This window comes from Brachypodium distachyon, chromosome 4, assembly GCF_000005505.3.
Source record: "Brachypodium distachyon strain Bd21 chromosome 4, Brachypodium_distachyon_v3.0, whole genome shotgun sequence".
NCBI classification, from domain to species: domain Eukaryota; kingdom Viridiplantae; phylum Streptophyta; class Magnoliopsida; order Poales; family Poaceae; genus Brachypodium; species Brachypodium distachyon.
Genome location: NC_016134.3, coordinates 42,328,045 through 42,339,057, shown reverse-complemented (window position 1 = coordinate 42,339,057; position 11,013 = coordinate 42,328,045). Strand labels below are relative to the sequence as shown.

General features: G+C 52.8%; 2 protein-coding genes, 1 long non-coding RNA gene and 1 pseudogene across 3 annotated transcripts; 2 read left to right on the top strand and 2 right to left on the bottom strand.

Annotated features, from left to right (window-relative positions):
- The first annotated feature begins 2,233 nt into the window (after positions 1 to 2,233).
- On the top strand, positions 2,234 to 6,063 carry LOC112272461 (G-type lectin S-receptor-like serine/threonine-protein kinase B120). The gene is made up of 7 exons (XM_024463288.1): positions 2,234 to 3,692; positions 3,890 to 3,991; positions 4,092 to 4,285; positions 4,458 to 4,668; positions 4,770 to 5,007; positions 5,140 to 5,290; positions 5,375 to 6,063. The coding sequence occupies exons 1-7, from the start codon at positions 2,369 to 2,371 to the stop codon at positions 5,681 to 5,683; spliced, it is 2,529 nt and encodes an 842-aa protein (XP_024319056.1). The 5' UTR covers positions 2,234 to 2,368; the 3' UTR covers positions 5,684 to 6,063.
- LOC112272462 lies at positions 4,400 to 5,526 on the bottom strand. The gene is made up of 2 exons (XR_002966285.1): positions 5,384 to 5,526; positions 4,400 to 5,286 (listed from the first exon to the last, which is right to left on the bottom strand). It is a non-coding gene; the product is annotated as an uncharacterized LOC112272462 (long non-coding RNA).
- LOC100828241 (chlorophyll a-b binding protein of LHCII type 1) lies at positions 5,962 to 7,071 on the bottom strand. Its single transcript, XM_003578544.4, has one exon. It carries the CDS (start codon positions 6,990 to 6,992, stop codon positions 6,195 to 6,197), a length of 798 nt encoding a protein of 265 aa, XP_003578592.1. The 5' UTR covers positions 6,993 to 7,071; the 3' UTR covers positions 5,962 to 6,194.
- A 1,705-nt stretch (positions 7,072 to 8,776) lies between these two features.
- On the top strand, positions 8,777 to 11,013 carry LOC106866730 (annotated as a pseudogene).

Sequence of the window (11,013 nt, the reverse complement as noted above, 5' to 3'; positions counted from 1 at the left end):
ACCTGCCTCCATCTTTTACGCAAAAGGCCTTGAGGTCCGCGTCCGAAGCTCTGGAGCCACGTTCGGTCGTTCGCTCGACCATCACGCCACAGGAAAATCGAAACCTTGTGTTGCTCAGCAGAGGCCGGCCTAATTCCTTGGCATGGTTCTGTTTCTTGAAAGAAAGAAGACCGTCTGCCGATGGGCCCAATTACTTTGCTAAGTGGGCGTGGGCTTCATAACACACACACTATGCGTGGCGGCTGGGTCGTGGTCTTGTCGGCCTTGGGCCTCGTCGTTTTGACCCTCCGATTCAGCCGCGCCAGAGCTGGACCAGCTGGGCCGGCCCGTGTTCAAAAACAAAAACTGGGCCGGACCAGTATAGCTAATGTTTCAGTCAGTATAGTTGACTAGTCGCACTGACGGTGGCGTGGCATCCCAACTCCGACGTGGACTGTTCTTAAAAAAACTCCGACGTGGACAGCTAAAATGTCAACTGCCAAACCAAAATCTACGAGAATTCCGAAAACTTTGCATTATTCAATCGTCTGGAACTTACGGGGATGCTACAACAAGCCATTCGTCAAAGCATTTATTCATTTTCTTCTGCAATCTTTTTTTCGGGGAAAAAAGGATTTTCTTCTGCAATCTGTTTTGCTTGTAGATCAAGGATCCACACATGCAACTGGTTGATTCCCCGCGCTGCCACGAAAAATTATGTTTGCACATCTAGACATGACGTAAGAATAAATGATAATAATATGATCAAATACAAAACAAATATGAATACTGTATGGCCAAACTACTTCATCATCCAAAGAATAGGAGCAATTTTGATGTACATGAACAGTAAATTTTGGAAAATCGAAAAAAAGCTTCAGGAAGTATTCGCATTTCTTAGAAAAAACAACGCACACATAAAAAAAAGGATAGTTCGTGAAATATTTACATACAACATCAAGGTGAAAAGTCTTACGAGATAAAATGTTGAATCGTAGGGAGCCACCACAATGAATTGCTTGCGAGCTACAACACATGACGTGTATGGTGATGTGAACACTTTGCACATGGAGCTTGCAAACAAAATGCATTTTAGTGAGGATCAACTTCATAGATATTATACTTGGTGAAATATTTATATACAACGTGGGTAAAGATTCTTAGGAGATAAAAGGTTGAGTCGTAGGAGTCACCAAAATGGATTGCTTGTGGGCTAGAATACATGGGGTGGATGGTAATGTGAACGATGATATGGACACTTTGCATTTGTAACTTGCAAACGTTAAATGCATTTAGTAGGTATTAACTTTACAGATACTAGCTCAGGAAGGAACAGCCGAATGTGCACTTATCATCCTCCACAATTTTTTTTTTTGCTTCAGCAACACATATCTTACCTTAATCCCTTGCTTGATAAGAAGTCAAGCATAAATCTTACAAGACCAGATACTGGAGTAGTCTATATCTTGCGGCCAACCAAAATTCATCGAGGTGTACCTTTGTGTGACAGAGAATGTGTCTGTATTACCTACTCTGCCACATCTTTTATCAAAATACCTGTAAAATAATTCAGGACATGACAAAACCCAACTCGACAGAAGTGATTCTACGTCAGCGATTAGGTGTTGTTGTTCTTCTTCTCTGACGTGTTGTTACAAAGGCAAATTTTGTTTGCTTGCTTTTAAAACAGAATGGTAGAACAACACGGTCGGGGCAAAGTTAGAGTGTGAGGAACAAGCTGTGTGAGAAGACAAAGCGCGCGTTGACTGAGGTGAAGGGCACGCCGCGCACGCGTTCATATGCACGCACGCACAGCTCTGAAGTCTAAACTGTAACTCATGAGATTGACCATGGCATCATGGTTTGTAGATTTCCATCCAATCATGCGGAGCAACGTACTCCGCAAGGTCGCACCTAGTCCGGTCCAAACTATGAACAAATTCAGAAATAAATCCATATTGTGTAACAAATGACTGAATAAAACGTTCGGAACAATTTCAGATTTTCTTTCATATGTTCTGAGTCTAGGTACCCGTAGGTTTTACCTGCGACTTGAGCGCGTTAATCGGGTCGCACCATCGTTCCAAAAGCATAAGATATCAACTGTGCATCCCTAAAAAAAATCAACTGTGCAGTTGTTGGCCTTGATCGCGTCACAGAGAAAGACTGTCCAGTCCAAGCGCTGAATAAACGTCCATCTCCAACTCCAACCAACAGGAAGGATCCAATGGAGTTGAGAGACTTCTTGCAGGCCAAGGCGCGCGACCTGACTCAACAGACATCACAATCCAGCGCAAAATGATACTACTAGCTGCATGCCAATGCCAAGCTTGAGTTCTTTCTCCCGTCTCAATCAACGCTGTTGATCGATCGCGATCGATCGACGGACATGGCGCGTGCTGCCGGCCGCGTCGTCGTCGTCGCGGCCCTGGCCGTCGTCTGCTTCTTCTTCCTTTCGCCGCGCCCGTGCGCGGGGGCCGGCGACGAGCTGGTCGCAGGCGAGCTGCTCGCGCCCGGGAAGCCCCTAGTGTCGGACGGCGGCGCCTTCGCTCTGGGCTTCTTCTCCCCGTCCATCTCCACTCCGGACAGACAGTACCTCGGCATATGGTACAACAGCATCCCCGTCAACACCGTCGTGTGGGTCGCCAACCGGGAAACCCCCATCACCAACGGCACTTCTGCGCCGAGGCTCGCGCTGGACAACGACTCCTCCAACCTCGTCCTGTCCGACGCCGACGGGCGCGCGGTCTGGACGACCGGCATGGCGAGCGGCTCGCCGCCCGCGGCGCTGGCCGTGCTCACGAACGCCGGCAACCTGGTCCTCCGGTCCGCCAACGGGACCGCGCTGTGGCAGAGCTTCGACCACCCGGCCGACACGTTCCTCCCGGGCATGAAGGTCTGGCTGAACCACCGGACCCACGAGGGCGGGCGCCTCGTGTCATGGAGCTCCCCCGAGGACCCGTCCCCGGGGCGCTTCTCCTACGGCATGGACCCGGACACCGCCCTCCAGCTGCTCGTCTGGGACGGGACGCGCCCTCACTGGCGCAGCCCCGTGTGGAACGGCTACACCGTCCAGGCCAGCTACGTCAGCGGCACCGGCACCGTGGTGTACACCGCCATCGTCGACACCGAGGACGAGATATCCAACACCTTCACCGTCTCCCCCGGCGCGGCCCCCACGCGGTTCGTCCTCACCAGCTCCGGCCAGTTCCAGCTCCTCGGCTGGAACGGCAGCGCCTCGGCGTGGGCCACGGTGGGGTCATGGCCGTCCAGCGGGTGCAGCCGGTACGGCTACTGCGGGCCCTACGGGTACTGCGACGTCGCCGCGGCGGCTTGCAGGTGCCTGGACGGCTTCGAGCCGGCGTGGGCCACCGGCGGTGACTTCTCCAAGGGGTGCCGGCGGAAGGAGCCGCTGCCGCCGTGCGGGCATGGGAGTGGGTTCTTGGCCATGGCGGGGGTGAAGGTGCCGGACAAGTTCGTGCTGGACGGCGGGAACAGGAGCGCCGAGGAGTGCGCGGCGAGGTGCGCCGGGAACTGCTCCTGCATGGCGTACGCGTACGCCAAGCTGCAGAGCAGCAGCGCCAAGGGGGACGTCAGGCGGTGCCTCTTGTGGGCCGGGGACCTCGTCGACACGCAGATGATTGGGCCCCTCTGGGCCTCCCTAGCCGACACGCTATACCTTCGCGTCCCCCTTCCTCCTGCTGGTTCCGCAGGTAGTTACAACTTCAAAAACCAGCAGTACCTGAATTTCACCCAGATTGAAATAGAAATCAGCTCTTAGTAGTACTACCGGACTTTTTTCCAGAATTTTATTGGATTTCAACAGAATTCAAAGAAGAAGTTTGCCCCTTTGGCCGAAATCGATTGTGTCACCAAACTTTGCCATTGTTTTGACTTTTTGCACGTGCAGGTACAATGGCAAGCAAAAATGCCTTGAAAATAGCACTGCCGGTGTTAGCCGGCGTCTTGTTGCTCGCATGCATTTTGTTTGTGTGGTTCTGTAGGTTCAGAGGTGCTACATACAATTATATTATCTTCCTCTCTTTTTATTAGTATCTCTAAACATGCCATGCTCATCGGAGATGAAATGCTTGGGACATCAAAATTTACAGAAAAGGGGAGAAAAACCGAGAGCCAGAAGAAGCTGGTGCCCGGGAGCGCGAATACGTCGACTGAGATCGGAGAAGGAGAACACGCTGAAGATCTTGAGTTCCCATCCGTACGGTTCGTCGACATCGTGGCCGCCACGGGAAACTTCTCCAAAGCATTCATGATCGGGCGTGGAGGGTTCGGCAAGGTTTACAAGGTAGTATGATTTTTCATCTGGCCTGTTGATTTTCACTTTTTCAGTTATCTGAGAATTTTTCTCTTCTTCCAGTTTACCAAAATAAATAAATTTCAACTCGGAAGCATTGATCGATGCACTGAAATACTGAATTATACTCATGATCTCGCCTGTTTCATGTATCATTCGGAAGGGGACATTAGAGAGCGGTCGAGAGGTTGCTGTCAAGAGACTGAGCAAGGATTCTGACCAAGGAACAGAAGAGTTCAAGAACGAAGCCATCCTGATCGCCAAACTGCAACACAGAAACTTGGTCCGTCTCCTCGGCTGCTGCACGGAAGGAGCAGAGAAGTTGCTCATCTACGAGTACTTGCCCAACAAAGGCCTGGACGCCATCCTCTTCGGTATGTATATATGTTCAGAACTCAAGCAAGTTACTGAAGAAAGAAAGAACAGAAAATGATGATACGATTCCTGACGGTCTCATGTGATCTTTTTGCTTCAGATAGTGAAAGGAAATCGGTGCTGGATTGGCCGACGCGGCTGGAGATAATCAAGGGCGTCGCGAGGGGGCTCCTCTACCTCCACCAGGACTCGAGGTTGACAGTGATACACCGAGATCTCAAGGCAAGCAACGTGCTGCTGGATGCTGAGATGCGGCCCAAGATAGCGGATTTCGGCATGGCCAAGATCTTCTGCGACAACCAGCAGAATGCCAACACCAAGCGAGTCGTCGGAACATTGTTAGTACTCTGAATACTGAAGCTAGATTTACAAACAAAAAAATAGATTTTGCTTTTTAAGCTGTAGTTAGCTTTTAGCATTTGACAAAATTCTGGCACGTCTTCTGAAAACTTTGTGGGGACACTGGACAGTGGTTACATTGCTCCTGAATACTCTACGGAGGGCGTTTTCTCTGTCAAGTCCGATGTCTACAGCTTCGGCGTGCTGCTCCTGGAGATCGTGAGCGGTGTCAGGATAAGCTCTCCTGATGACATCATGGAGTTTCCAAGCCTCATAGTCTATGTGAGCATCTGAATTAGAACAGCCACTGACACCAGAATTTTAAGAGAAAAAACACAGAATGGTTGATTTGATTGTTTCATGCAGGCATGGAACCTGTGGAGGGAAGGAAAGGCAGGCGGCCTGGTGGATCCATCCATCGCAGGAAGCTGCTCGCAGGAGGAGGCTTTGCTCTGCATCCACGTCGGGCTCCTCTGCGTCGAGGGCGACCCGAGCAGGAGGCCGCTCATGTCGGCCGTCGTGTCCATCCTGGAGAATGGAAGCGGGTCCTCGTCGTCGACATTGTCGCTGCCGAAACCAAACCAGCCTGCCTATCTCGCGCTGATGGAAGCAAAGAGAGACGATCTTGAGAACACCAGGAACAGCATAACCATGACCGTTCTTCAGGGACGGTAGTACAGCAGCATCTTCACAAGGAAGCTGCACTAGTTGGCAGTGTTCCATAGTTTGTTTTTACTAGGAGGAACCCAAGATTTGTACAACATTTAAATAGAAATTTGACTTCAGAAAATTCAGACAACTTACCGGCTTGGACTTTCAGAAAATTCAGACAACTTTCAGACACATTCAGATTCAGAGGAAGTAGAACCAATGCAACGAGTGAGGTGCGCTTTCTCGGCGTTCTCCTTCTAATGCAAACAGCACGCATTCAAGAGGAGAGAGAAATGAACAAGTGAGCAGAAGAACAAAGATGCCCGGATTCATCTCACAAATAACCGAGGGATATTACACAAACACCATCTTTAGTGTACAACACCAACTCCTCATCTCTGACTTTCACATGCAACATCTATCAGTCCTGACTCCTGACTCAATCTCGACACATGCAGCAGCATCCATCATCAACAATGACGTCGTCGGCCAAGCGCCTCAGCATAGAGCAGGCGCTGGAGCTTGCTAACTAAGCTCACTTGCCGGGGACGAAGTTGGTGGCGAAGGCCCAGGCGTTGTTGTTCACTGGGTCGGACAGGTGGTCGGCCAGGTTCTCGAGGGGACCCTTGCCGGTGACAATGGCCTGGACGAAGAACCCAAACATGGAGAACATGGCGAGGCGGCCGTTCTTGATCTCCTTCACCTTGAGCTCAGCGAATGCCTCTGGGTCGTCAGCCAAGCCAAGGGGGTCGAAGCTGCCGCCTGGGTAGAGTGGGTCAACAATCTCACCGAGCGGGCCACCGGCAACACGGTACCCCTCGACGGCGCCCATGAGTACAACCTGGCAGGCCCAGATGGCAAGGATGCTCTGGGCGTGGACAAGGCTGGGGTTGCCGAGGTAGTCAAGGCCTCCCTCGCTGAAGATCTGGGAGCCGGCCTTGAACCAGACGGCCTCGCCGAACTTGACGCCGTTGCGGGCGAGCAGCTCGGGGAAGACGCAGCCGAGGGCACCAAGCATAGCCCAGCGGCAGTGGATGACCTCGAGCTCGCGGTTCTTGGCGAAGGTCTCGGGGTCGGCGGAGAGCCCGGCGGTGTCCCAGCCGTAGTCGCCCGGGAACTCGCCGGTGAGGTAGCTCGGGGGCTCGCCGGAGAGTGGGCCGAGGTAGAGCACGCGGTCGGAGCCGTACCACGGGCTGCCGGACGCGGACACCTTGGGCTTGGCGGCCGTCTTGCGCATGGTGATGCGGCCCTCGCCGAAGGGGGTGGCCCTGGAGACCTTCACCGGGGTGCCGGCCATCGCGGGGGAGGAGAGCGCCATGGTCGCCGCTGCCATTGCTAGTAGCTCTGACTCTGAGCTGTGGAGTGAGAACTGAAGTGTTGGAGCGGTTGTTGCTGTGGAGTAAAGCGGGAGCGAGAGGCGTTTAAATAGGAGGCCCGAACGCGCGCGATCGAGTCCTTATCCACGGGGAATCTTAAGCCGAGTCGCCATTGGCGCGCGCGCTGTGAGGTGCCGGGAAGGCGGATGGGGGTTGCCGAGGTGGCCGCGCTCTGGCCACGGAGTGGCTGGCACCGTGGGCGCGCCCGGATTTTTGATGGGTTTGAGTCTGAGCCGAGGGCGATGGGGTGGGGTCAATGTCCTCACGGGGATGCTGCGGTGGCTCGCTGATGTGGCCGTGCGGTGGCCATGAGATTATCTTCTCGCCGCGCCGGGCGAGCAGAGAGTGGAGACCACGAGATTTCGCTGGTCTTGCGTGGATTTTGGCCGTGCGCGCGGTGAACTTCTTTGGCGCTAGCGAAGGGCTGGCTCGGTGGATTTTTCCGGGAGATATTACCGTTGGTTAGTTTTGCCGGTGACGTGGCCACTTCCAGCTTTCACGAGGTAGAGAATTAGAAAAATAATGATCTTCGACGAGAGATGCTTATTTATTTACTTTGGCAAAAGGAACAATCGTCGTTGCGTGCAACAAACAACCGTGCATTTTGTATAGCCAAAAAAAAAGTTTGGTTAGTCTGGGACGCACTGCACCTTCTTTCTATACCGTCCGTATGCTCTGAGATGTGCACCCGCACCAAGGGAAGCAAAGCAAGAAGAATCAAGCACAGTGTGCGTGAGATTATAATACGGATTAAGTTAAATTGTTAGCTCCACACGGTTAAAGGCACATGCCACATAACCAAAGGTTCTGAATTCAAATCTCCTGTTCAGAATTGTTCATTTGCATCTTTTGCATTATGACCACATGTCCGTGTGAGTAGAGCCGGATATCCGTGCCAATCTTTATGTAACGGAGGGAGTAGTTAGCTTGGCTCGAATTGGTAGAACCAATTAAGATAACACACTAGTTACAACAGTTAGCTCGACTCGTTAATAGTATATCATGTTCAAAAGCGACATGGGCTCGACTCAATTTAACTACAAAATTGGTTTGTTTAACTCGATCGTTAATAAATTAACATATATGCCATATGAGAGGAGGACGCGAGTCAAGAGTGGTTTTGCTTGTGTGTCAAGGAATGTGGGTGGATATTGAGTTAGGTCAAAAAGAGGGATGGACCATGGACCAAGGGGAGAAGAGGGGATGGTGTTAAACGAGTAGCTCGTTGCTTGAGTGGTTAAAGTTGTTTTATTAACGAACTCAGAATTATGCTCGGCTTGACTCAAATGTTTCGTTGACCAGTTCAAAATCAAACTCGGCTGGACTCATTAAGCTCAATGGTCGAGAGGTTTCGAGCCAAGTATTCATTAGTTAAAGGGGAGTAGCTAGCATGTATTCATTGCCACTAGGAATTGCGAACTGTCAACTCAAGAAATAGGCTGAACCGTTGTATGTTATGGATTTTGGGTTGAACATCCACAAACTCGAAAGTTTTGTACCCTATTTCGATGAAACATGGATATTCAGTTTGAAAGCTTTGGAGTTAACAATATCTCTTGAAACATGGATATTCAGTTCGAGCATGATCCACCGGCGGGGATGGAAGCGCCGGTCCGGACCGCGCGGGTCCGCGGTGGCGGCGCGCCAGGGGCGGCACGCGGCGCGGAGGCTCATGTAGTAGTCGAGACCGGTGGTGGCTAGGAACACGTCGGCGGGGAGCGATGACCAGTCCACCGCAGCCATGGTCACCGCCGCGCGCGTTAGCAAGTGGTTGTGAGGTGTGGGCATTGGGTATAATATATGTGCAGGGGCGCCGGGCGCGCGGCTGATCGATTCGACGGAACGGCGCGGGGAATCTCAACGGGCACCACGGCTGCTATTACTGCTGGGTGGCTGAGGCTCTGCCCTTCGCGCGTCTCTTTTGTTTGAGGAAGTAGGCGAAGCACTAGACGTTTTTTCCGGATTGGGTATTTCACTAATTTTACTATAGCCATTTTTCTCCTCCAGTGAGTTTTCTCACGATTTTCTCTTCTCCTCTTTCATTTGCGCCTTGGAGCCGTGGGCTTTTCCTGGGCTGAGATCCTTCGCGGCCTGCCAAGTGGCGGCCGATCCAGGCGGATTCGACGGAAGGCCGCGGGGGATCAGTTGGAAACGCCCCCAGCGATCCAGGCGGATTCCACGGCGCACGCGGCGGGGAATCAGCTGGATAAGACGGTTCTCCCCTTCATACTTCATCTCCACGCCAGCGGGGCCGTTTTCAGGGTTTGCCATCGCTCGGAAGGTGACGGCGGCTCTGGCTTCTTCCTCCGTCCGAGTGCCAAGGCCCATCCATAAACTCTTGCAGCCACAGGCGCACGCACACGGCGACAATGGAGCCCGCGGCGGACTGGTCGTAGCTGTTGCCCGACCTCGTCAGCCGCGTCGCGGACGTCTTCCTCGCCACCAGCGACATCGACTACTACATCGGCCTCCGCGCCGTGTGCCGCGGCTGGCGCGCCGCCACCGCCGACCCGCGCGGCCCGGACGAGGACGACGACCCGCGGTTCCGCCCGCACCGATGGGTCATGCTCGACAAGCTCGCGGGCGACGACCCGTGCATCGTCAATGACACAAACTACAGCCGACGACTCACGCCCGATCATCCGCTGGCCGGGAACGCTACGGCCGGCTCCTCTTCTTGCACGTCGACACGGGCCGGTTCCTCTGGATGCACCTGCCCATGCTCCACAGCAGACGGCCTCCTACTCCTGGAGGCGAAGGGCCGCCTCCGTATATTCCTCCTCAACCCCTTCACCGGCCGCCGCGCCAAGCCGACCCTCGAGTCACTCTCGCTCGCGGGCACGGTGGCCTTCCCGGTGGCCTTCCAAGGCCGGGCATACGCCGCCGACATGAAGGGAACTGTAGCGGCCGTGGACGTGTGCTCATCCGGTAACATGCTGCAGACCAAGCTTACCACCGTCGTCGTCGCCGGAACCTCGGATCAGAAGGACCAGCTGCCCACGTTCCTCGTCGACAACGCTCCGTCTTTGTCCGATCACCAGCTGGGCGCCGTGCAGGTCTTCAGGGTTGGTCCTGACCGTAAAACTTATCTGGATCAGCCGGTCAAGCGCATCGGAAACCGTGCGATCTTCCTTGGCAAGCATCGCTCTCTGTCTGTCGACGCCGACAATCTCCCCGCCATTGAAGGCAACTGCCTCTACTACGTTGGCGGCGGGTCGAAGAAGCGCGGGATTCGCATACATCACCTTGAGGACGGCAGAGTGGAGATTGCCACCACAGACTTCTCCGACAATGTTGAGAAACGACGTCTCGGCCCCTTAAGCCTTGCCGAATACATGATGAAGAAGTCTTATAGCTCCCTTAGAGTAAATTTCACAAAACCACACTTCTTGAGACTAGGTTTTCAACGGACCACAGTTATGACTAATAGTCTCACAAAACCACACTTTTTCGGACAGATCTTCTCACAGAACCCAAATCATGTAATTAAGAGCGTTTGATGGTGTTTCTGACAAGTGGGACCCACATGTCGGATGCCAGGTCGGACGGGTCAAACCCTTTTTTTATCCACGTCAGCATTTGCCCGACACCCGTTAAGCTCCTCTATCTACCCGGACAATCCCGATTCGATCCTGGCATCCGACATGTGGGTCCTACTTGTCAGAAACACCATCAAACGCTCTTAATTACCTGATTTGGGTTCTGTGTGAAGATCTGTCCGAAAAAGTGTGGTTTTGTGAGACTATTAGTCATAATTGTGGCTCATTGAAACCCTATTCTCGAAGTGTGGTTTTGTGAAATTTACTCGCCCCGATGATCTGATGTACTTGTATATTGGGATATATTAGTGCACGGCCATCGGTAGTTTCAACTTCTATCCGCCAATTGTGTGTTTGGCACCTTTCCTCTATTAGTATACTAATTGTCCACTTGGAACTACAGATTCCCAAATTGGTGTTAGGATTTCTCTTTGTATCA